Below are 27,251 nucleotides of genomic sequence, written 5' to 3'. Positions count from 1 at the left end.
AACTCAGGAGGAGATTTTCCCACAAAGCACTGTTTTATGTCTTGGTCATTACTGTAAATTACAAGCAACAAGAAAAGAGACTTGTGGAAAGAAAATGCAAAAACAAAAGTGGGTTTATTCATTTCCATACACTCTTCTTTTTTTTTCACCCTGTTGGTACACTGATCATTGTAAGCCTTATCAACACGACACAGTAGTTGCTCCCTAAGAGCAAACTTTCAGGCGCTGACCAGGAAGGAGATTGTTCACCTTAGCGAGCATGTGTGAAAACATGAGGCCTCCATTCACCAAACAAAGGAAAGAAAAACAAACCTGTACAAATACTGAATAAATGAATAATACAAGAGTAGTTGTAAACATGTACATATTCACAAATCCATAATCATTTAACACTTTCCCCCAATTTTAGTCCAACAATATAAGTCATTTCCACACTTCAGACAGCGTGTGCACACTTATAGTATGGTTATCGGCCATGACAGTTATTACTAGTAATAATAATCATTTGAGAAATGACAAAAACTGGAGTTTTGATGACCTCTATGTGAAAATAAATGATGGATATACACAAAAGCTCCTCCGCCTCCACAGCCCTTGGCTCACCACAAGGTGGCTTTAGAGTCCTACAGTCTGTCCCTCTGTTGTTATATTGCCTTTTTTAATATGATGCCACTTAATCTTTGGTGAAAAATAACTGTCCATTCATTTTATACTACACAAGAGAGCAGCTGCTACCGCTCGTTTCTTGTTTTTATTTCAGCGCATAATATTTCCTGCAAATTTCAACTGCATCACTGTTCTGAAGTGTTCTGACAAGTGATTAAACATTTAAATTACTTAAAAGCAACAAGGATAAAAAAAGGCTTCCGACCGACCCCGGCTTCATCCTCGCACCCCTTTTCCTTTCAGTCTGTGGGTGATCATCTCCTCACCCTTTAACTTGGCACACGCACACACACATCCACACACAAACACACAATAAATCAGGCAGGTCAGTGCATCACTTGTTTTCCGTCTTCTTTTTTTTTTTTTTTCTTTTTTTTTTCTGTCTGTCTCAAACTTTTATCTCCCAAGCCGTTTCTGTGGCGTCGAGTCCATGGATACAGGGACAGAGAAGCCTTCGCCCTCCTCAGCTCAACTCAAACCCGGCGGAGGACTCGATGGCGTACAGCAGCTTGTTCCTCATCAGGTGCTGGTCGCAAAACTCCGGGAGCTTGAGCAGGTTCATGCAGGTGCTGGCGGTGGGCAGACGCTCCAGGTCGCTGCCGCCGTTGTGGATGCAGAAGGCTGGGTACAGCTCCTGTGTGCATACGGACGTTGTTAATAAGCACATGACAAACTGTAGCCGTGGGTGCAGATTAAAACTCAAGAGAAATTTGGCCATCATGAGGCGTTTAAAGACAGAGGAAAAAAGGAGACATGAATCAACTCGTGTCAGTGATGATCACAATGTCCAAAGCAATCCCGATTAAGCAATAAATGTCAAATTCCACAAGGGGATAAATGTTAAAAGAGAGACATTAAGCGTTAAGCTAATACAGTGAAAGTATAAATTTAGGAAATCAGCTTAGTGCTTGATAGGTACTGAGTGGGAAACCGGCCCACAGTTTGACCCCTGGATGAGACGCTGAAGGAATGGTCATTTCATGTTGTCTATCTGGCATTTTTTAAATCAAGCCTCCTTGTGATGAGGCCACCTCATCCACCGACTGTGACACTGACCGTTTCCATCACAAGCCGGGCCGACGAATAAGTCTCCCCCGCCCTGATTTCATCCTGCTATTTAAAGTTAGCGTATACGCTTCAGTGGCCATACTCGCCCGATTAAATGGCTCTTCGGGGGCTTAGCCGTAATGACCCCATTTTTCTGACAATTACCGTATTAAACTATCGTTGCTTATTGAGAAAGTGTCATTACCGCAGCTATCATTTTGGAAAAAAAAGAGAGTTTCCATCATCTTTTTTAAATGGCTTCTCCTGACAGAGCTATTTCTCCTCTAATGAATCCTAGGCCGTTTCACGACAGCTAATTAAGGCTTAGCTGGCTCAGGCTGAGGGCCGGGTCAGGGGCCGCTCCCCCCACGAATTACCGCCCTTTCCAGCCCCGGAGAAGAGATGAAGAGGGAGGGAGGGAGAGCATCCACACACTGGCCAAAGTCAAATTGATTAAATGAGGAGGGAAGGCAACTCTTAAACCCCCAGAGGAAGTACTGCGAAAGATTTTAAGAGGAGTTTTGTTCCCTTGCTCTACTGCAGAACACCATTTAGGTTTTCCTAACTAATGACAGTCATAAAGAGTACTAAAACCAATCATATGATGATTACAGCTTCTGGTTAGACGAAGTAAGACACATAAAAACTCTTTAATGGCCCCGAGCAACGCTTTCTGCTTTTTTTCCCTCCTATCTCGAACTACTTAAGTGTCCCACAAATCATGTCAGTAAGAAAGTGGAATGGTTTCCAATTAAGAAATCATTTCAGAAATAGGAGGTTAGCAGTAATGATTCAGCAATGCTGAAACAATGTTTAGAAGTAGGTGGATATAGCTTCCTTGTATGCTCACTTAACAGGATATTGCCGCTTTCTGCCATGTCATACAGAAGGCAAAAGTTCAAAGGTTCAACCTGCTACCTAGTTCTGAATGGCAATATTTGTCCAGTCAAGATCTCCGACCAAGCCCACACACATAGAGCTGCAGAAGGAGTTCTTCAACAGAGGAAGGTCATGAACTATAAAACAACAGTGGACGTGGAGATAAGGCTTCACCGTGCTTGCCTGCTCTTATCGCCGCCTAATTTGAAAATGATCATTTTGAGGGCTGTTATCAGTCTAGGTATTTTCATTACAAGCCCATTAAGGGGGAACACTCCCTTCTGTTGGGCTTGGTAAACTTGATGATAATAAAGGATATAGGCAGTGCATAGTCTGCGGGGTAGTTAAGGTAAGTATATGGAGAAGAAAAAGATGGTGTTCAAGTTCAAGTGTGGTAAACCCTCACCTTGAAGCCCAGCAGTGGAGGTCTGGAGCAGCTGGTGACAAACTTCAGAAGCTTGCGCTTTTCGTCATCTGTGAAGCCTTCGACCACCTCCCAGAAGGTCTGGATGACGGGGTGAGTGGCAGAGTAACCACCTAAAGTAGATGGTGATGTAGATTTTTTAACCCACTATTATTTAACCTACACCTAAACATACACAATTGCAGTATAAAACATTTTACCTGAGTAGTTTGTGAACTTTTTCAGGTCATCAAGACAAATTGGCACATGAGCCCCAGATACCAGCACCTATTAAACAGCAGAGGAACACACATTTTAAGTTTCTGTGACTTTAATTAATTGAGCTCCACGTTTTTGTGCAGTTTTGCTTGTTCATGTGCAGATTACCTGGATCTCTTGCTGGTCAAACATACGCAGCCACTCCAGGTTGACCACATTTGCTATGCCCTGTCTGAAGGCCAGGCAGTGAGGCCTGATCTGCTTGTTCAGTCTGTAGTCAGCTACCAAATGGATGTAGGCTATCCGGTTCGCTGTGGTCACAGGAATGTCTTTGCCTCCCAGCTTCAGTTCAACCACCTGGGAAAAAAAAGAGACAGTTCAAAATATTCAATGTTTTTTTTTTTTCTGTTTATGATGTATTCTCCATTCTGTTGTTGAGTATTATTACTGTCAGGGAGCCATATTGCATACTTCATTATGCATATCACTGGGCTGGCCTTGAGAGCCAGATGACCAACAAACAATGTAAGTGCTTTAATTGTGCCAGGTGGATTTAATTCAATCACAGAAAGGTAATTAAATATTTTTCAACAGCACTCTGATTAAAGGTAGGGCTAGATGTGTGTGTGTGTGTGTGTGTGTGAGAAAGAGAGAGAGAGAGAGAGAGAGGGAGCGTTTAAGTGCATTTCAGTGTTTCTAAATATAGGACATCCAGTGTACATCTGGTCCAATACAATTTGGCCCCAGGTTCTCTTTTCATTAGCTTTAGAGCAGTTAGCACTTGATAAGATGTGCTCATCTCTGTTCATAAAGCCGAGTGTATGATGACATCATAGCAGCGACGGTGGGACAAAATATAATGTTCATCTCTTTCCATCGCAGATTTCGATTTAAACGACTTAATTGTACATCTTTGATTCATCAGTTTTATTAATATATATTTTGATGTTCTATAAAACCCAATCCAAACAGTATTAGGTTTTCAAAGCAACATTAAGCAGTTTACAGAGTTAAAAAAAAGGCTATCTGCAGCAAACATTGCAACATTACACAATGTGGCACGGTGAAAAGTCTTGAGAAAAGCGGAGGGGGATCCACACACTGGATTAGAGCTCCAAAAACTTTATTTCAGGCCTGATGAAAACCAAAAGGATCAAGTTTTTGGAGCATTAATCCAGTGTGTGGATACTCACTTCATTTTTTTCCCCTCTTCCTGTACCTTTCTGCTTTCCCAAAAGTCATCCTACCACATGCCAAACAGGAACATTGCATCAGCAATGAGCAACAGCGGTCACACGTGGACTGTTAAAAAAAAAAGTGACGGATTCACACATTGCAGGATATTTGTTTTACAACAATACAAACTACAGTCAAAAATTACAAGAGACGTGAATCAGAACCTCTCTGACGCAGTCTCACAAAAAGTTGGAGTACTGAATTAGATTGGATTATGATCTACAGTAAGGTGTTCCTCTTATTTTGTCCATCCCCTGAGTGCTGCGTAGCGCATGAGGCTGCACTGACAGCAATCATTTTCTGCTTTTTTTTTTTTTTTTCTCTCACTCACAGTTGATTCTGATTATGTGCTAATGTAAGAGAATTACTGTCGTTATCTTGCTTACTTTGGCTATCTCGCGAGGGCAAATGCAGGGCAGACTGCTCCCGGGTGTGTGCCTAATCTTTCACAAATTGTTTTCCCTATCGTGTTTGCGATGCCTTATTTGCGACCAGGAGGGCTACATTGTAACTCAACCATTTCAGGTGTTGTTTGAGAAGAGCTAATAAGACGCGTTAAGGCCCTGAGCAAACAGGGGCTCTGGGTAGAGTGCAGGTCTGGGACCCAGGTGACTCAGTGTGATGGCGGCGGCTCGTCTCCGCAGCCTTGAGCTTTGGAGGGGACGTGCTTAAGAGCAGCTAGTTGCTTCTGTCAGGCGTGTTCTGAGATAATTTCAGGGGGAAAGGCAGGTGGAATGGTCAACAGAGCTGCTGTGTTCCTTGCACTACAGCAGAGCTTAGGGCGACAGTGGCGACGTGCTTTATCTCTCTCAGAGCTGAAAAGTGGTACATCGTTGAGGAAATGAATTATTAACGCCACAAAGACGAACCAAACAGGAGGAAGTAAAGGCGGCTGAATGAGAGGCACTGAACAGGACGGGGAGATGGAAAAAAGGAGATGTGACTCAATTACCCGACTCCATCCCACCCTGTCCCCAACCCCTGGTCACCTGAGCCTCTCCCAGGTCATTGTTGACCACAGTGAAGTTGAGGCCCAGCTCCTCCACGTCACCCTCGTAGCTTTTGAGGAACAGAAGGTTACGGTACATCTCTGGGTCCAGCGAGGCCAGGTGGTGGATGTCCACATCTGCACTGGTTCCCAGAAGTTTAGACAGGAAGAAACTGGCGAAGGGCAACTCCACCAACATGTTCTCATACAGTGCCTGTGGGAGAATATGGATGTTTACTGGAGGACAACAGCAGGACAAGGAACACAGTCCATTCTTGTAAATTCTCCTACAAACATCAGTCGATCCATATAAATGAGAAAATGCTCTGAGCACTAAACACGATTGTTTATTGCTTGGGTGTCACTGAATAAAACATGATGATTAGATAACCGAGATAACTAAATGGACTGTAGCCTGCATCAAGTAGCAAGTATATATATAAAAATCTGATTACAACATACATTACACAGGATTACATTTGCCTACTACTCTTATATCAAAAAAAATCAAGTGATAAGATAGTAAACCTGGTCACATCGCAGTGACTGAGAGCAAAATACAGAACACAATCTATCTAAAACACACAGGCTTCTGTTTCACCGCCTCAAACTTTATAAATGTCAATTCTCACCTTGACCTTAAATGCCATTAAAACCACAGCCGGGCAGGTGACTCATAAAACCCAAAGCTAATGTACTGGAATAGTCCGAAAAAGAGCCTGTTGGAGGCATTAAAATATACAGGTCTTTATAAATGATAGCGCTAAAAACCCTGACCGCATCAGCTAAATGGATTATAAATCTAGAGGATTTCCATAATGCATGCATCTTAAACACACACACATACATAAATCACAGCTATTTTCTAAACACAGGTTAATTGCACAACTTCAAACATTGTCTATTTTTTATGCAAAATAATCCACTTAGTATTTCTCTCGTGGCCTGAGCTCATTTCAGACCATATGCGCCGGGTGGCCCCTTGAAACCTATCAATAACACTTGTGCCGGGAAGAGGCAGCAATAAGTATATGGGAAAAACCTGTAGCCTTATTTTTTCAATGCCACTTACTTTATTTATGAGTGTTTATTGCCAGAAATTGTGCCAAAATGACTTGGGCTGGAAAGAATTAATTATTATGGCCCAGGCCTTTTAATATAAGTGAGTGCAGTGGCAACGCAATTAAAACAGATCGCGGCACCATCAGGTGGAATAAACGCCAGCAACATTGCAGGTGCATTCTGTTAGCTGCCAAATAAATTCCTTAATTTACAACATTAAGAATCAATAAAATTATAATGCCTTTCAAACGCATCTCTATCAATCAGAGGAGCCAACCTCGCACACCTCTAAAGGGATCCATCAGTCTCTGAGATCAGAGAGGAGAGACTGAGCTGAGGCGTGGTGTTTAGGGAGGGAGGAGGATAAAACTTTCTTCCCCCTCATAGTTTAAGGAGCGGAGAGGCCACTGCTGATGAGGTTGGAGGTTTTGTAATAATGCGAGACGAATGAGGCACAAAGAGAAACCTCCCACAGGTCATATTACATAATGAGAAATTTGATTCTGACAAAACGACATCAGCAACCACTCCCATCAACATTAAATTAAGTTTTTTGTCTTGAGGCTGGAGGGTTTGAACCACAAAGTAACCTGTTTCCATGTTTCCCCATTTGTGGCTTAAATCTTTCAGCTTGCCAGCTGGGTGGACAAGTGAGGAAGAAGGATGATGACCGGCCTCTATTCTGATGTTCAATCCCATTTCAGTGAGTACCCTAGACAAGCCACTCCTGCCTGTAATACATCACCTCCACAACAATGGCACGCCTCGGACATTAATTAACAATATTAATCTCCTGTGTCCTTTGAGCCGCAATGTGCACCGTGCACATTGCGGCAGTGGTGATGCAATCCCAATCTATATAAACGGTTGCCTTTTATCCAGGCAATAACGGCACTAAACAAATATCAATACACCTCTCAAATGGCCACTCAAACGTCCATTTTTATGGAGAAAGAGGAACTTAAGGTAGGGTTAATTGAAAGTCAAATTCAAATTAATTTCCCCCCGTCTAATTGCCTGAACCATTAGCTATGGAGAGCACAATATTGAGGGAGTGGGGGCGGAGAGCTTGTAGCTGCTGATTGATCATTTCTCACTTGCACAGAATACAGAGAAGAAGTAGAAGAAGAAGAAGAGGAGGAGGAGGAGGAGGAGGTGGAGGAGGAGGAGTTGCAATGCCCTGATAAGTGGACCGGACCATCTTGGGCTGAGCAAGAGAGAAGAGACCTGGATGTTCCTGACTGTAAAACAGATCAAAATGCTATTACCACATGCTTTGAACGCTTATTTATGTCCTGTCTGTGAGGGCCTGCTGATTTAGTGCCAGCCAAATGCAATCACTACACAAACAAGAGGTAGGAATCATCGGCTAATGGAAGCCCTAATTGAGAGGCGAACCGGCTTGTCACTGACGGTAATTCTTCTCCGGGTTTGAGATGAATCCCCCCCACCCCCCACGAGGAAGGCATCTTGATAAACAATCACTACCACATGCATTAAGGATGATTTAGAAACATTAGGCTCTAATAAATAGTGCCATCAGAGGAAGGAAGGGACAGAAAAACAATGCCGTCAACAGATTACGCACAGGGCTAATTAACAAAACTAAAGCTTGCAAGAGTGCTAGGTTCAAGTTCTAACCCCCAACCCTAAAATCTTTTTTAAGAAACAAATGACGGCAATTTCTCTTAACATTGTCAGTTTCCAGAGCAAACACCAAAACAACCTCTAAATTTACATCAACAGCGAGGGCAGCCTTGACACTGACTGTGACTGATCTTAATTGACGTATTGGTCATCGAGTCAAGGCCGTCTGTGACTTCATCTTACAATTCTCTTGATAGATTTTTTGCTACCTTAGGCATCTTCAGACATTCCTCCTTGTTTTAGGGATTTTGAGGTTTATGTAAGGAAATGGAAATATCCGACATCACCATCGTTTCGAATTACATTTTACTCTATGCTCACCTTTCCAAGGATCCTGCCAAGGAAGTAGTAGTGTCTTGTGAAGGAGTCTCCGACCAGCATCTCTGCAGCGGGGCTGGGATACAGCAAGCCCTCATTGGTCGTCTTGAAGAAACCCTGGTTTGGATTGAAGCCGGACTTGAGGAGTTCATTGAGGAATTCCCGAAAGATGCCACCGCCATCGATGCCCGCCTCATCTAGACCGTGAGCATTCAGCAGATGGACTCTAATCCTTTTCTTCAGGTCCGGTTCTAACATGAGGATAAAGAGCAAGACTTTAGGAAGGTACAAAAAGATAAGGATAAACAAGCCATTGTCCAATGAAGTTCATCTCTGATTTTCATTCTTTACTTCTTTACATCTACTTAAGTGTGAAAATCTGTTTCGTGAGACTTCACTCAGATGGAAGAAGACAAGATGAAAGAAAGCGAGTGAGTGGAAAGAGAAGCAGTGAGACAGCAACCTGAAAACGCCCAGGGCAGAAGCGAATTATCCTTGCCACTGTATTAGACTGTGGCTGAAATCACTCCCTTTTCACCCTCCGCCATTTCATTTTAGTGTCCAAATAGAGTTTACAAGCTGCCCCAGTGTTATGTTTTTATTATATGACATTTTAATTTCTAACTCAGTTTTATAGATTTTTAAGGTTCATTTACAAGATCTCACCTTCTTTGCCATTACATATTCCATTAACATTTGGGCTATTTCTGTATTTGCTGAACTAAATGAACCACAAATGTAAAAATTTTCAATAAGCAATCTCTTTAATAATGACCTTATTAGTCCTGTAAACAAAAAAAAAAAAAAAGGTTGAAAAATATAAACTTATAAATCTTAAATCTACTGTCTCATATTGTTTTCCCCCAACAAACATATTTTTTGCAAGGAAGCATTTTCTTGACCTCAGAATATTCAAATCAAATTCTATAAAAGGTCATCTTTCAGAATAATTAATGTACAGTGATAAATCAAGGCAGCTATAACTTATAGACACATAAATGATATAGATCATGTCTTCAGCCCAGGTCTCATACTACTCTTTTTAATCAGATTGCCCCCACTGAAGTGCCCTTTCAAATTCAAACACAAAAGAGGTGACTTAAAATAATTGATTCTGCTTTTATGTGATCCATTATAATAATCGGAACCTCAATTATGCTTTACCGAAATTCCGTGCTCTGCCCAAGGGGAGAGAGCTAGCCTGCATCTTTAACGCTAACTGGAACCTTGATCCTCAATATTAAGATTTTATAGACCATATCAAGAGTTTCAGTGACAGTGTCAACATTTACTGCACCATGCTTCCTCTCCTCATGTACTTGTCATCTTGAAAATAAATGTAGGAAATATAACAGCCATTTCAGATGATAAAGAGCCTCATATATCAAACATAAAAAGAATGAATGCACATGTAAAAATTGTTCTTTTATTTAAACTGTAGAGATGCGCAGTGTACCGTTTTCTGGAGAAAGTTTATCGTAGGCGTCTTCATATATGTAGTTGCGTCTGATGGTGACATTGATACCATCAGGGAACGGCCCGTCCCCCTGCACGTCCCGTTTGTCAGCATAGATTAACCTCTGGAAGATCTACAAGACAGATGTAAACCCGGTGGCAGGGTCAGTGACAAATCCTTTCAGTTATAAAATCTTTAATTGTGACTATAGGTTTTACTGTTTTTTCTTTATGCTTTAAATTGGATCATCTTATATTTGGATTTTCTGGTAGTGACAGAAAGGAGAAAGCAAAATGTTGAGCTGATTGGTTAATCAAATAAAGATAAACAAATCATGCCTATCTAAAGCACGGCACTGCTAAGTGTGCCCACTGTTGTGAAATGCATATTATGATACTTCAAAATACTTGAGTGTGTAGTTTCAACTCAACTCACACCCCCGCAGTCCTAATATTACACACAAACTTTTTTTTTTTTTTTTTTTTTGTGGTTGTGGCTGGGACAGCGATTCAGTACCTTGACTCGCTCCTCAAAGGGAACCACGAAAGGGAGCTCTGTGAGGATGGCCAGATGTCTCTCTTCGGACACAGACAGCTGCGGAGGCTCTGAGCCGACTATAGAAAGACACAAAATATGCAACATGTTAGTTTTTCTTCATTTTCGACAATCATCAGTCATTCTCCTCTTCTCTTGTTTCAACCTAAATACAGCATTTTAGAGCCCAAATGTAAATGCTGGTAACTTTTACGATGTATTCTCTTTTGTTGTATTTGTATTTTAACTCGTCTTTCTGCTTAGACCTTAAAATTATCCCACAAATTCTACAAGCCCTGATTGCAGTTGGGTTTGTGGGATCTTTTTTTTTACTTTTACATTTGCTTTTTTAACATTTGAGTAAATACTGGATAGATACAATCAAAATGCCTTTATGTAACAGACATCCATATCATTTTGGCTACTTCTATGCTTTAGCACTAGAGCAAGACTAGCCATGTATTTAGGTCTATGTTATTTACGTGCATCAGGCAATCTTTGGTCGCCATCAGCATCTATCAATGCAGTGTAGATGTCAAAGACTCACGGATCATCTTTTCTTTACAGTGAACTTGAGTCAAGTGGGTGTCTGCACACTGCACAAACTGAAAACTAAAGCTGCAAGTGTCTCAAATTAATTCAAAAATTATATTTACTTTATTGGAAAATAACAGGAATGTTTGTACCAAATATGTTTTTCTGTGCTGGGCGTTCATCATAATTACATGACATTTTTTGTATGACAGAAAGATTAATTTGTCTTCTCCTCCACAGAGTTCAAAGGTCTGGGTCAAGACTGACTCTAGTAGAGATTCAAAGTCTTGTCTATGGAAACTTCAGCTGGTGAAACATCAAGCGTCCCCTGTGTATAACACTAACAGTATCATTACCATTCTTTGTGCTTAGCTCTGTAGTTAAGAGCCAGTGCACTGCTTACAGCCCTGCCATTACTGACTTTTCCATCCTACACCCTTTTAATTACACCCTTTTAATTAACCCAACTGTGAGCTGCCCATCCACCTGCCTCGCTAGATCCATTAAGCTGATGTTTGTTTTGTATTAAACTCAGGGTTTAGGCTGTTTAGCCCACAAAAAAAAAAAAAATTGCCACAATAGCTAAACCGCTCTTCATCCTCCTCACTTTGCGTCCACTGCAGCTCAATTATTCTGCTCAATTAGTCAATCTGATCTGCATTTTCCCATCAGGTTTCCATCTTTGAGGAGAAATATGGCCTCGGAGTGGTCAATACGTTGCTCATTCATCAGCCATGGGCCTGTCCATTTAAGGAAATGAGAAAAGGGCAGACAAACACATGGACCAGATGTGGCTGAGTTCATCAGGTACTTTCACACTAATTGAATTTATCCCATACAGCCTCTGAGTGGCATTAGGTAGATCATACACACATTGTTATCAGCTTGTTTTCACACCATACTTCACAGAAACCCAGACCGGCTTAAAGTGAGCCAGATGCAGCCCTGCCTGCATCAGTGTGTTTTCCTCTGAGTGCCTAATTGAGTGAATGAAGAGAAAATGCGGTAATATATCTCTGTTCAAACGGAGAAGGTTTTATGCTGTCCCTGTATAGTGCTGTGAAAGAAATCTTTACATTAAGAAGCATTTATTCCAAGCTAAAAAAAAAAAAAGGTAAACTATCACTTGAAATGAGAGGATCTATCAGCAGCAAGATTTCCTAACCCTTAACCAAAGGACGGACCAACGTCTTCCCTCCGTCTTCTATAGAAAGAAACTAACAAGATGACTCCTAGTTTTTCTTAGGGGAAATAATATCAATGCACAGCTCCGTAGAATATGAAAAGCAAACACAGAGAAGGTGACTTTGGACAGCAATTAGGAAGATTTTCTGGGCAATGCATCAAGCTGACACAAGCATTATACGATTCTAAATTTCCATCCATTGCCAGTGGAGCAGCTCTGTGGTTACATTAAGTACAACATTGTGAATAACAGGCTATGAGTCTAGTTGTTCAGGCTGATGAGAAATAACATAATAGACTACTCTAAGACAAAGATAAGTGACCTTTAGTTTTTCCAAAGGGCATGATAACTGTTATGGTCAGTCAGTTAGAACAATGTAAATGTTTTATTGGCATATGGAGACACAGTAACATGTATAATCACTACTTTTTTTAAGCAGATACTCCCATTTTTTGCACGATGAACACAGGATATTTTTTAACTGTAAACTAGCACTGTGCTATACATCGACCTCCATCCTTGAAAGGGAATCAAGTTCTTCTTTGTAATGACATTACAACAGATTACACTACCGTCAAGTGTTGACTGAAGTGGCCCGATGCGGCCCATCCTTCTCGTTCTCCACACGTGTCTTGCAGAGGGGACGTACAGCTGGGTGACCTGGAGATGCAAAAGACCGGTCAGTTAAGCTAGTCATACCAATCTTGGCTTTTGTTTACATATTTATCCATGTATCTAATTATAGGTGCTACTCAGACTCTGACGCTCTTGAACATACTCTCATAGGAAACTAAACTTGAGATCAGACTTCATTTTAATAACGAAAACACATTTTTATGAGCTTCAGGTTCAGCTGCAGCTTCACTTACTTATATTATTGTTTTATTTATTGTTCTTGCATGTTAACTTTGTTTTCATAAATTATGTTTACTGTTCTGTTTCTCTGTGAAATACTTCTGAAAAGCTACGATAAAGATTAAGTATCATTACTACTTGGATAAACACTAACGTGTGAAGTTATGTCCTTGTCTGTTTAAATACATAAAAGACCTCCCTCCCCTGAACAGATGTTCTGAGGTATCTTTAGGTCTTAAGGAAATTAACAGAAAAAACTTCATCCAATTAATTTTCACAGACTTTAACCACTGTGACCATCTCATACTAGGTACTTATGTGAATACAGCTCCAAACAAGGCAGAAATTTGGCATAATATAACATGCAACAATGAACTGCGATGCAAAATCTTAACAGCTGTGATGGTACCTTATCAGCTCGGATGTTGACCTCCTCAGAAAGCCAGTGACCTGCTGGACAGAAAGGTCGTCTAATGTCGCGAGCTTTCACCATCTTCACCAAGTTAGTGATGACCTGGGTAGTAGATCAAACACACAGGCAGGCACACCCATACACACATCACATTAACATCTCTAACTCTGTCAGTTGTATCCCCACTAAATCCAATTCACTGTTAGACAGCAAAACATACATTTCAAGTACATTTCAGAGCGGAGAACACAAGAAAGATAAAGAGGTTTTTCTGTGTATAGGCTGTTCAACAGGATGAGGTACCTTCTCTCAGAGGGGGAAAAAAAAAAAGCAATTTGAGAATCCAGCCATTAGTGCACCATTTATGGGGAGTATAAAAGAAAAACGACCTGCACCGGCCCTCAATGTCCAGCCCTGTTAATTACTGGCGAGGTCTGCTGACATCAGCCATCGGGCAAAGAATGCAAAAAAACACAGCAGCAGCGGTTCACAGCACTGCACGTAAGAGCGTGGCTCTCGCCTGGCCTGCGGAAGGCATCGTGGTTTCAACAGTATTTCACTTTGATGTAATGTTGTCACTTTGTAACGTGCACAGAGCCGTTTCAGGAGACCGGCATACGAGAATCTGCTTTATGAAAGTGGTCAGTTTTATTTAGTGTGAACTTCTGTTCTCTGCTATAGAAAGCTAACCAAAATTCAGATCTGTGATATAATCAGTGAAAGTCTACTCTACATTTTGTTAATAAACAATGTCTACCTAGCATAGTTCACAATAAATATCAGTTTTTCCCCATTAATGTCCAGGATTGGGACTGAAAAGCTTGTAGTAATTAATTTACTTTGCAAACTTATAGATTTCAGCCTTATTTGGACTGTACATAAAAGGCTCTACTGTTGCTATGTTGCTAGTCAATGTCAGACACTTAATTCATAACCTCATGTGTGCCAATGCATGACAATTCATTAAGGGAGCTGTTATGTCTGCCATAACAGTTACAGCCACTCCATTTCCATATAATACCCCAGCTAGATTATTTCAATCGAAATCTTCTTTTCTAAAGCACGTCATTTTCATAGAGTGACGATCAATCTTGGCCAATCACCAAGAGGCAACCAGAGTACGCAATAATGGCAAGTGCAAAACGCTGTAAAAGGCGCGTGGCGATGGGTTTGGAGGAGGCCTACCCCCTGACTCTGGGAATGAATAAGCATTCCTTAATTAGCCCATCGGGTTAAGTGCAAGCCTTAATGGGCCTTTCCCAAACTCCGGCGTGACATCGTTCTCCAAACATGGCCAAGAAGAAAGTTCCATTAGCAATATTAATACAAGCTTAGTTGATCATTTTCATTCAATTAACTTCTTTCAATTAAATAGATAGCTCGACAATGGAGGTGATAAAAGATGGGGAGGGACGGCTGATGACACGAACCAAACATTAGCGTGTTAGGGGTCAGCGGCGTTAAACCGACTGTAAATCCCACCGTTCAATTTGGAAAATGCATTTCCCCTGCTTCCCACTTCTTTAATGGGTCGTTTTAGCTGACAAGAGGCCTTTGAGCAGATCTTTTATGAAAATTCCTGACGTGCTCTTCGCGGATTTGCCACCTTTCACAGAACGCCAGTGTTCACTTTTAAATCCTTCTGTCAAAGACTAACAGCCAAGAACAAAGTCGCTTAATTACCGTTTCCTTGATAGAGAATGGACGAGAGGAGAGAGGAGAAATGAAAAGGGGACGTGGAATGGGGAATAGAGCCGAGGAGAATGAAGTTAATGCTGTCTTCTGCCTCATTTCCTCTGGGTAAATAACCAATACATGACCTCCATGGCAGCACTCCATCTTGTCTTTGCCGGTTCGTTCATACGCACTTGATTTCCACTAACACAGGCAAGCATTAGGTCACTCTGCTTCGATGCACAGACAGGCTACACAACAATTAAGCCTAATGTTAATGTGCCACATATTATGGTTTATGCTCGCAGCCAAGAAGAATTTGGTTTCAGTTTCTCCTCATTCATGTGTGAGTGTACTTTGCACTGTTTATGTTCATGTCAGGATGAAAACCATCCTATGGCGATGCAGACAGAAGAAGAATACAATTTCATTTGAGTTCTACTTACTGTTTAAACAGGTCTGAAGTACCTTGAGTTACAATGACAACACTCTCATGGGATACATTGAGGCCTGAGGGCAGCAGGCTAATTATTTAGTTGCAAGTTAGGTTTACTATGTTGTGTGACAGAAGTGTGTGGCACAGTCGGCAAACAGTTTTTGTTTTCATGTCAATGCTATATGCACATTTGGGGCAGCGTATGCAATGAAAAAATTAGTATGGCCATGAAATTAAGGTTAATGAAGCAGGAAAATTCTCTGTGTCTTTAACCACTGGCATCTCACTACTCCAAAACTTTAAAATCAGTTTAAATCATGTAATACACACTGGCTCTGTCTGTGTGTGTGTGTGTGTGTGTGTGTTAGCTGACAAAGCGCATACACACAGTGGCAGTGCAGTTTCCCCGACACCTCTCACTTTATTTCCCACGCTGTCTTTAAAGACAATGGTGAGAGTGTGAGACACAACAAAGAGAGCAAGAGGCCAATAGACAACAAGTTTGGGCACCATATTTGCAACAAGTTTAAACGATGAATTGAGATTTGCTCGATTAGATGTCAAATGTCTTAGGTTCCATTATTTTTTACTTATTGTCCATGTCAAGACTGGACTGAAGAAGAAGAAATTCAGCTCCATGCCAGCCATGATTTAGAAAGATCAGCAAAGATCTGAACCTTCATACATCTTACCTTGAAGAGCTGTACCCAGCGTTTCTGTTCAGCCTGGATACGCTGCTGCACCTCAGTGTTGGTCTTCACACCCACGCTGCGGAAGGCAGCCATATACTCCTCTCTGTGCTCTGTTTTGGTCTCGGGGTAGGCCAGCTTGATGATTCCCAGACATGCGTCTCTCAGACAGCGAGACAGTGTCACCAGCTCTGACAGCGTGAAGGGCATCATGGAGGACTGTGTCTGACCTGTTGAGAGGGGGAAAAAAGTACTCATAGTCTTTTACAGATATTGATTTTCACATTTACATGGCGGCACGACAGAATGCGACTGATGAAAGCAACTGTCAATGCCAATAAATTATGTTGCTAAGAACTCCAAATAAGGGAAATGGGAGATGATAGATGGACATTCGTGATACCCAGCGATCCCCTGACAATATATTCATTTGTCAAACAAAGCTCTGAACGAAGATACGAACTACGACACTGATAAGGACTTTTTGTAAAATCCAATTACCTTCCATTTCATGCCCAAAAAACTCGCTATCATGCACAGAGATAAGTGAGTGGCTGAAGAGGGAGCTGAAGAGATAGAAGAGGGGAATGATACGGTTGGAGTCCTCAAACGACATGGGGGAACCTCGCGAGATCAGCTGAAGTAGCGGCACCATGGAGCTGAGGGGGGAAGACAGAGACAGGAAAAGACTAAGTACGAGGCACATAGGCAGAAATATGCTGTATGCAAGCACATATATGTTTATACAGTTGCTCACACAAAGATCAAAACACATTTGCCAGTAATTAGAACTGCATTAGCTCACCCAGTGATCATTTTAGTTGTCATGGACGTTATCAGGTACCAGAGATGCCTTAGGAAACGTGCATTGAAAGCTAAACTGTACAAAAGCCTGCAGAGAACAAATAAGGAGATAAGAGACATTAGAGTCAAACATTTATTTGACAGAGAAGAGAATTAGTTAGAGAACTATTTCAATCAGATGATACAATCGGTGTGAAGAACAGTAAAATTACTTTCCGCCAATCTGTCTGCCATGTTAGGATTGTTAACTTTGCCCTGTTCACCAGAGGACACAAGTAAAAGGAGGAAAAAAATAAATGACACTGTTAACCAACATTTGCCTCATAGAATTTTCTTGGCCTCTCTCTCTCCTTTTGTACCTTGCGAGGGCCGAAAAGAGATTAAATGAGCCATTAAGCTTTATTTAGGCGAGGCACCTTCCATTAGTAAACTAGTTGCTGGCGATGGTGCCCAGCCTGGGTCATAAACAGCCCTCTGGCTTCCTGCTGGAGGCCCATTTAACTTAATGGCCAAGGGAGCAAGACAATGGAGGACGAAGGAGGAGGGGATGCCTGGCCCTCACTGTGACCCCGCAGCGCCGGCATGCTTCCACACTCACTGTGAATTACATGATAACACCGAGGAGGGCCCACATACCTCGCTATAGTCGCTCTGCACTCAACGGGCTGTGGCACCAAGGTGTGAAGCTGCTCTTTGTTCAAGTGTGTGTGTGTGTGTTTGTGTATACTCCTAAATTGCATGGCTTTTCACACAGAGGGTAAGTACAGGTGACAATAATGTGGTAAGTAAGCTAAAAGGCAAAATAAAGTGCCCCTGCATATAATAGGCCCTTGTCTGAAGAGTGACAGTACTGACACCTATAAGGATGCTTCCCTTTAATAGGGCGGCATCATGTATTCACAGTAGAGGAGAGGAGTAAAGGTCAATAGTGGAAAAAGAGAGACAAAAAGAAAAAAGAAGGTAGAGCGGGAAATGGGAGTCCTACGTTTGCTGAACTTTCTCTTCTCAATGTCAACGCTCAAATTCCCATCCCTGCCATTCAATCTACCATAACCCATTCAAAAATCCCAAAATGGAAATCAGCTTCTGGAGCAGAGTGTCACACAGCCCTCAGTATGATTTGAAAAATGGTTTGAATCGAGCACACACCATCTGTCAGTACTACAAGGCACAGGAGAGAAGCGAGGAGTAGTGCTGTGGGCTCATAACAAGTGATGCGGGTGTTTGATTGAAATGGGAAACAAAGCACTAAATGCCAGCTGACATGCTGATTTACGGCCTGAGAGAACCCAAACCCCCCATTTCAATCATGGAATGAACCACTAATAAACAAAGTCAAGACATCAAAAGGGGTTGTGTGTCCGTGCCTCTGTGTGTGTGTGTGTGTGTGTGTGTGTGTGTGTGTGTGTGTGTGTGTGTGTGTGTGTGTGTATAAAGCAGCTTGATGAATCATGCCTGGATCATTTCATTTTTGCTGTAATGAAAGAAGCTCTGTTCAGCAGAAAAAAAAAATAACAGCCGTGCTCAGGTCAGATTTGATACCATAAAAGACTGAAGGACTGACTTTACTCCTAAATACAAATGAGTTTTTTTCTTGTATTACCATGATCAACATCATTATCTCATGACAACACAAAAATCACAGCAAGCCTTCAAAAGTAAATGAAGGACCAAAGCTCATCCGCGCTCACTTTCATCACAGCGAGCCCCGTTAGCAACAGGGTGCCACACTGGGTGGAACCAAACGATCAAAGTGAAATTACACCAAATATCCAACACTAAACAATTAAAGTGAAATTACAGCAAACCCACTAGAACTAATCTGGGCTAAGGAGAATTAGCAAATCAATCAAAAATCAATTTCTGGTCCCAAATCATTGCACAGCTTTTAAGATGTCCTCTGGAAAAAAAAAAAGAAAAAAGGCAGCACAGTTTCATGAGACATTTTACATATTTATTAAAAAGGCAGTGTGCTGGGCAGGCTGGACGACTGGCCAGCCTCTCTCTTTTCTTTTTTTTTTGCTGTAAAGGCAGTAAATCAAGGCCGGAATGCAATTTGCTCCCCTTAGCCTCTTGTAAAGCTATCCCGTCCACTTCTGCAGTGATTAATCTTTCTCAGTGAGCTAATTATTTTGTACAGATATCCAATAATGATGGAAGACGAAGGGCAGGATTTATGGTAAAAGCGAAGGGAAGGAGGAAGCCGTAAAAAATTAAGGGGAATGGAGGGGTGGGGGGGATAAACTGAGATTCTTCTAAATTCTGGTAGGCAATAGCGCAAAATTATTAGTTGACCATCAAACTCCCGCTGTATGTGTCCAGTTTTTATTACAGAAGAAGCTTTATTTATCCTTATATGCATGGTTTTGGGTAAGCTAGGGCCTCAAGTGGTAATAAGAAAACAGATGTATAATAAGACACAGTTGCTAACATGATATGAATCTACATCCACATCCCCACCCACACATACAAATCAACTGGCAGCAACTGGCTCCACTAATAATTAACTAGAGCAGGTTGACCATCTATAAAGCTCAGTCCAGATCACCTCCCGTCAGTCAATGCAATCCCCCCCCCCCCCCCCCCCCCCTGCCCCCCCAACACACACACACACACACACACACACACACACCACCTCTGACATCCTGGCCCTAATGTAATCAACCTGAGAAGGGGTAATTGCCCTCATCCAAAACTGACAGCTTCCCTGACATCCCTGCTTCCTCTGCCGGTTGTAAATGCCAGTGGGTGCGGACCACAGATAACTGCCTGCCTGCCGCTCTTCGCCGTTATTTACATTACTGCTTACAGCGCGGAAACACATAAAGACACAGTTTTCCTCTCAATCAGGTAGGTGTGTAAACAAGCGCTCTGAATGCAAGGCTGATCTCGACAAGATGTGTAAAATGTTATGATATCAAATAAAAAGGAAAAGAGCTGTTACCTTTTGATTCATTGTGAGGTGGAACATTGTCATAGGAATTGAATAGAAAAAAATAGATTAAAAATCTGTTCTCTTCTGTAAAGTGTTTTTTAGGTTTGTGTACATGTACCTGACTTTTGGCACCATGAGGCGATGCTGCACCATAAGTGTGTGGCAGATGGATGCCATCATAGTGAAAACCTCCTCGCTGGCTGAATCCCTCCACACCAGGTTCAGCAGAGCATTGGTCTGATGCTTGGTGTCCAGCTTGTGGACACACTCCTCCGTGATCAGCTGAACAGATATCCGACTGTCATCCTGAGAGAGAAGGAAACCCACGTCGGTTTGAAAAGCTGGAATGATGACAGGAATTTGCCAAGCTGCACTCACACATCAGCAAGAACGTGGAACGGAGTAAAGACATTAGGACGGATCGGATTTTAGTTTATCATAGGGATGTGGTTAACCAGTATTTATTCCCTATTTTCCATTTTGTTTTGGGTTATTTATAATTTCTCACTCTTTTAATGAAGACATGATGTTGCCCTTGGTCAAATATGTCAATAGGTCAATAAGTTATTCTGACACAGTAGTCATGACAAAATAATCACAAAATGATCTCATCCGGTTTGGCTTTTCATGACAGAAATTGTACTGAAAACTGGTTGATTTATGCTCCTTCTGTTATGTTTGTAATCTTGCAAATTATGCTTTTGAAGGCTAATCCCGATGCAGCTGGAGGACATCACGTGACATAGGGATGCACTTCTCCCCTGATACAGATTCGGACATCTAAACTCAGGGTATCTGCTGTTAACAAGTACCAACTAAGGTTATTTTCAAAAATACAAGTGGAGACATTTATACACCATCCTTATTTCAGGCCTGCGTATATTCTAGTCGACAACCAATCTGCTTAACATCATGATCAATCCAAACCAGTTCGCATTAAGTAGTACCTATGCATCCAAGTAAATGGAACTTACCTGCATGGGTGGTGGATGGATGCCAGCACCATCCTCATCCTCTGAGTCGCTGCTCACCTCAGGCCTGGTGCTGCTCTCCGACACCGGCAGCAGAGGCAGCAGCGTCTGCAGAGCCCGAAGGTACAGCAGGAGACCCTCCTCTGATAGTGAGCCTGCCAACACACAGCCATCTTCATTACTGTACATGCTATCATATCCTCATCTCTATAAATCAGTCTCCCTACGAGTTTATTTACAGACACTGCTAGATACAGTAGATACAGGGAGAGTAGAGTGCAAACACTGGCCACCTACCTAAGCAGTTCTCTCCTGCAGAGAGGACAAAGTAAAACAGCCACGGTGCCTGGCTCTGTGCCGCTGAGGAGGAGCCGATGGTGGCCTGGAGGGAGCTCAGAAAGGCCTCGAACGGGAATGAGAGATGGGGGTCCGACAGTGCCGGGATAAAGAAGTGAAAGATCTGCTCAGTAAATGGTGCTGAGATGAACTCCTCTGTAAAGGCTGCAAATACAAACTGCCTGAAAGACGACAGACAAGCAAAGATTAGACATTAGACAAGTTAACACACCAGACAAATATATATTAAAAAATGCTGTATGTTCATACAGAAATTATCTGAGAGGGTGGGTTGCTCTAAGATCACCCTGCTCTTTCTGCTTCATGAGTCCTTCAATATTGTCTCTCCAAACAGAGCTGCTTTGTGTGGCTCAGTCACACACATCTGGTGGGTCGAGTCAGATAATTAACTGTTGGAGTCAGTGTGTACACAAGTTTCTCTCACTCCCGCCTTGCTTTTCTTCAAAGAAGAAAAGGAGTCTTCTTGTCGTTTGTTATGAAGAATGTCTCAAACTGAGGGCAAACAGCCTGATATTCTGCACTCTGGCGAGCGAGCGAGTCCGGAGGCCTTTTATGGCTTGTTGTAAATTGATCTCTGAGGCAATTACTGCTTCACCACTGACTAAGAGGGGACAAAAAACTGCTGTGGTTTGTCTGATCAGTTTAATGGATGATTTCAAAAGAATTCACTGGGGACAAACAGTTTCCCTTCCTGCAAACGTAGCAGCAATTTGGGAGGTCTACAGACATCAGTAACTTTAAGGTAAATGCATCAGCAGATTTATGACATTGCAGACTATGAACATATAGTAGACAGACTTATTTGTGACACTCTATTCATTGTCAATATGGGAGATTCACCCTCTGCAGAAGGTCACATAAGTTAGCAGGGCAGCACTGCACAAGGAACGAAGCAACAGTCAGTTGCTCATGGACACTTCAGTGGAAAGTGCAGCACCTGTCACAGTTTTTGCTGCTAGTCCTGTTTATGTTTCAGATCCTTTTAAGACCCCACTCTATAAATAATTAAAATATATGGAGATATCAAAAACAAATGTAGCTGAATTATTTTGGAATCCACAATGTCATATGCTTGTCATGTTCTTGTGACACCTCTTAATAAGCGCCAAAGAGCAGTGAAATATGTTTTTGGTGGAGAACTCAATAAGCTTGACCTATGGATGAATACTGGGAAGATTCTAAAACTACCAGACTGTATATTTTCTCTACAGACCAACATACCTTGTCTCTGAGCTTGAGCAGAGGAAATAAAAAATAGATAAAATAAATGTATCATAAAGTGGCAAATCAAATCAATTTTGGCAGGTCATTGTTGGAGTGAAATTTTTCTCACTGCCAAGCAGCAAGCTCCATCAACTACTCGTGTAAAGGCCCTAATCTTAAATGGTCACGTGACCCTAATACTAATACTGTACCTTGCGCCTGTTGTGCAGGAGGAGTAGGTAAAGTGCAGGGGTTTGAGGATGTGCTCCAACAGTGTGCTTGCCAGAGGGATAGAGGGAGCGTCGCTGTACTCCAGACTGGAAGGGAGCCGGTGGTTCACAAGAATGTACAGTGACCTGTAGTATCCTGAATAGAAAACACAAATGAAAATAATGTTAGGAATCAAGATGGCTATTAAATACCTACCACATACACACAACATATGTCACGTAAATATAAAAAAGCGACAAATGTTCCTCTTTGCAGTAATCAGCACAGACTTGGTTTCCTCAGTGTTGCACCAAATGTAACTCCCCTTTAAAAACAATGTCAGCTAAAGTCTTCAGTATACTGAGAAGGAACAGGACAAGCAAGGATAAACTGCATCAATGACTGAAAACAGCACCCCCTGAGGCTTCATATTTTTAGCTGTGAAAGTAGTCCAGGCCAGTTTGATATTCCTGGTTAATCAGGCTTCAAGATCTCTGCCTGCAAATGATGTAGTGCTTAAAATTAAACAAGATGCTTTGTGTTGACAAGTATGAATCACTTTAAACAGTGCTTGTGGGAAAATGTAAATACTAGGAGATGTACTTGACCTGTGCACAGCACTGTATATACTCAGGTGCCAGTCAGAGCAGGAACTGCCCATGTACAGATTAAAGTATTCAAACAATTCAGAGCAAATGCTGACTGAAAGACATTCAAGGTGTATATATATACACTCCTTATAGGCCTTAGAAAGTTTATTTGTGTCTGTCTGGCAGTAAACAGTGAAATAAGATAAACGTCTGCAATACTGGAACTTTGCATCTTCCACAAGAATGACAGCAAGCTCGGCTATAAAATATGCACATTCTTAGACATAGCCGAGGCAGATTTATCAGTGCAACAACAGGTATGTAATATCAGTGAATCCCGTTTACATACCTTTCTGTACCATATAGTGCAAAATCTGCTCGAGTAATGAAGCTACATAGTTAGCATCTGGAATAACAGGGAGATAGGTTCTCTCTGAAGAAAAGATTTCTAGCATCCGCATGGGAACTGCCACATTTAAACTGTCGTCCTTGCAGTTCTGCAGGAGTCTAGGAGACAAAAAGAGGCATAAGCAAGATAGTGAACATTTCTTCAAATGTCTAACATGTCTTTGTGGATCTACCAGCTAAAAATATCTATTAATCACTTTTTTTTTTTTAGTACTCTACCTGCAGCAGAAGCCTAAGATCCTCTTGATCTGAAACATACATGTCTGCTTCTGTGGGCCCACCAACAGCTTCACAAACTGACTGTTGTGTTTCACCAAGTTCTGGCACAACCATATCTTTATAAACACACAAACAGAAACAATTTGTAAGATATACATTTAGGCCTCTTGCTATAATTGCATTTGTGAAACAATCAATTAACGAGAATCAAACACATTGAATTCTCACCAATCTATGTGCATCCACACTCTGTCTGTAAAAAAAAATGAGTTGTCGTGATAAGAGGCAGAGACTAGGACCGTCCAGGACATGCTGAGCCCCCCCTGCCTGCGTCTGGCTGACACACTCATCAAACCTGGCCCTCTGGATGGCATACTGGAAGCAAAAGTTCAAAGGTGAAATATTGCAAATATTTTTGTTTGAGCAGACTTGTTTAAACAGTAGCAAAAACACTACAAATGTACAGTCAAATGAAATGTGCGTACAACTTTCCTGGTTGGACTACTAGGTCAACATGTTATTACCGCACAGCAAAATAAACAGAAACATACATAGGTTCAATCTGTGATTATGAAACACGACAAAGTCTGTCACTTTATCTGTTGAGCCAAGATATTCTCAGTTATTCAGATGTGTTGCCATTTATTAACTTTGTTGACACACAGTAAATGGTTAGGGTTGTGTCATGAGCATGAGTAGTGCTGACTATCTGTGCTTTAATAAATGAACCAAAAGGGAAAAACCAGCTGCGGGAGCAAAACAAACAACTTTTTATTGATAAGACCATCTAGCGATAGAATCACACCAGCTGCAATGCACTCATCATGTTGCATTCTGACCCATGACTCATGGGTTGGACCACATCCATCTTCAAACCCACACACACCTGTATAGTTTTGTGACTATATCTGGCATGATTGTGACGCTATCACGGTGACAGTTTTTGTTCACGGGCATTTTAACACCTGCCAAAGTACTCAAAACCACCTCTGTGGAAGTTCCTGATACAATAGGTGTCTCTAGGAGCACATATTGACAAACACACACATTCAGACTCACAAGGTGAAAACAATGCCAGTCACACACTTTCTGATTTGATATTTAAGCAACCTGTCTCACAATGTGCAGATATAAAGTTAAACACAAGTCCAAATTCAGATTTCTGAAGCTACACACACTAATCCGTTAACTGCAACTGGAGGCTAAGTCACCAAAAATACCGTGTCTGCAAGACCATGAGACGGACAGCACCGTTCACAAGCCACCATCATGTTACACGGTTTTATGTGTGAGTGCTGACAAACAATGTCAGTGGAAGTTATCAAGTGCTCACATCACAACTGTTACAATGGCTCACAAGCCAATCCCCCTTATGTTACTTATCTACACTACTTACACTTGATTATGAAAGTGATACACAAAATCTTAAAGCAGGTCTGTATAGTATGCGGACTTACCTGTCGTTTCAAGTCCTGGTAGCCACGTATGTAGGACTGAATGATAATAGCATTCTTCAGGCGTCTTCTTTCATCCTAAGTAATAAAAGAATACACCTTAAACCTGATGAAACCACAGCACTTAAATATTATTAAGCATTTACTCTTTTGGGCTGCATGCATTTGCACTTGAACTGTGCAAAGTCGTATAAGTTGTGCAACTTAATTGCGGAATCTTCTCTTTAGAGAAACTATGAATCCTTCAAATAAGCACACAAAACAGACACAGGTAGTGACACTAAGACTTGTTTTATGAGCAGTTTGTCCACAAAGCACCGCACAAACTTAGTTACCTCTCTTTTTCTTCTTTCTTCTTGAGTGCGGTGCAGCAGAGATGCTTTCTCCTCCTGAAAAACAACAACAGAGAACCTTTGGTGAGACACTTTGAACAATAACATACTGTATGATCTATGCTAAGCACAGATACGTGAGAAATAAAGATTTTAATTTGGCAAGTTTCACTCCATCTCCCCTGTGAAAGGTCAAATGACACTAACCTTTTTACTTGCTCCTCCAAGTGATACCTTGGGTCTTGTCTTGAAATCACCCTCAAAGCTAAACATTGTTAGATTTTTCCCATTGACTGATTAAGAGGTCGCCACGAATTTCTGAAAGAGAAAGTGAAACGAAAATTAACTCAAAATCTCCATCCAATATCCAGTGGTAGAGCACACAATAAAACCAGTGACAACATGAAACAAAAATGACCTGATGACTCGTGACTTTACACTAACTTATAAACAATTAACTTCGGCTAATATATTATCCAAACATACTATGTTGCTACGTTTTCTCTTAATAATTTATGTGGCCAATAAAACAGGCACGAACCTCAATTTGGACTACTGTTGAACGACAAGGCACAAGGTTAACCTAAGCGATTTATCCGGCTGACAGCTTCAGTTTGGTTGCAACAATAGTTAGCTAGCCGGTTAACTTAGCTAGCTAATGACTCAGCAGCTGTCAGGCACTAAACAATGCTGTTAACGTTATCTGACAACAAGCAACAACGGAGACAGCAAATTACACAACATTTATTGGTGACAAGTCCCAGCACTGATTTGCACATGTGTAAGTAGCATGATTTTGTTGACGTTAGCACTGCAGCTAGCTAGCTAGCACAGCAGCTAAGCACTCAGACAGGCTAACTTTACGGGGGGTGTCTTCCTATCCGCATGTCCCTTTTGACATCGCTCATATTACAGGACACTCGTCCGAGAATCATAAATCAACAACCTATGAATCGTTTACCTTTGACTTTTGAATTAAGGAGTGAAACAGACACAATAACTGTGAGAAGGCAGTTAGGGTTAATCCAAACGTCAAGTCTTCTTTTCCTCCTCTCTCTAGAAATCAACACATAACAGGGAACAGCCAGATGAACTGCATCCGGTTCCTGCAAAGCAAGGCACCTGATTGGATAGAGTTCATGTCCATAACGTTTTGAACCCACCTCTCAACTAGAGCCACTGAGATGCTTTTGTGACTTTGTGTGTGTGTGTGTGTGTGTGTGTGTGTGTGTGTGTGTGTGTGTGTGTGTGTGTGTGTGTGTAAATTTACAGATAAAAGAGAAACTTTTGTTTGTTTGTTTATTTATTTACACTGTACTCATAATTACATACACCAGAGCGATGGAAGGAAAATAGTGGTCATCCAACAAAAATATGTGGTACCTTGATAAAACATAGATATGATATGAATATGTAAATATCAATTCAAATACAAGGCTTCTGTTAATTCCCAGAAATGTAACCTGTAACACAAGATATCAATTTATTTATTTATTTAGTCTGATTTTGCAACATAAAGCATGTATA

At 41.5% G+C, this 27,251-nt stretch overlaps 1 protein-coding gene across 1 annotated transcript; it reads right to left on the bottom strand.

Moving 5' to 3' along the window:
- Nucleotides 1-95: 95 nt before the first annotated feature.
- Nucleotides 96-26,771, bottom strand: ube3c (ubiquitin protein ligase E3C). Its single transcript, XM_022767245.1, has 24 exons — nt 26,686-26,771; nt 25,932-26,042; nt 25,728-25,781; nt 25,396-25,470; nt 24,167-24,313; nt 23,939-24,054; nt 23,661-23,818; nt 22,724-22,877; nt 21,249-21,469; nt 20,955-21,106; nt 20,099-20,286; nt 17,047-17,133; nt 16,743-16,900; nt 16,245-16,471; nt 13,440-13,544; nt 12,748-12,835; nt 10,438-10,535; nt 9,922-10,054; nt 8,469-8,716; nt 5,440-5,652; nt 3,383-3,571; nt 3,217-3,283; nt 2,999-3,129; nt 96-1,300 (listed from the first exon to the last, which is right to left on the bottom strand). Exons 2-24 carry the CDS (start codon nt 25,995-25,997, stop codon nt 1,130-1,132), a joined length of 3,246 nt encoding a protein of 1,081 aa, XP_022622966.1. The 5' UTR covers nt 25,998-26,042; nt 26,686-26,771; the 3' UTR covers nt 96-1,129.
- Between the last annotated feature and the right edge of the window lie 480 nt (nt 26,772-27,251).

Source organism: Seriola dumerili, unplaced genomic scaffold, assembly GCF_002260705.1.
Source record: "Seriola dumerili isolate Sdu_G_001 unplaced genomic scaffold, Sdu_1.0 BDQW01001124.1, whole genome shotgun sequence".
NCBI classification, from domain to species: Eukaryota; Metazoa; Chordata; class Actinopteri; order Carangiformes; family Carangidae; genus Seriola; species Seriola dumerili.
Note: the sequence above shows the minus strand (reverse complement) of the source record. Positions and strands in the feature narration are given on the sequence as shown.

Bases quoted from the DNA above. Each gene is read 5' to 3' on its own strand.
- ube3c (XM_022767245.1), bottom strand. From the start codon at position 25,997: ATGTTTAGCTTTGAGGGTGATTTCAAGACAAGACCCAAGGTATCACTT. The intron at 8,717-9,921 runs GTACACTGCGCA...TCCTCATGTTAG, and splicing joins TAAACTTTCTCCAGAAAACG to AACCGGACCTGAAGAAAAGG. The intron at 5,653-8,468 runs GTGAGCATAGAG...ATTCTCCCACAG, and splicing joins TTGGCAGGATCCTTGGAAAG to GCACTGTATGAGAACATGTT.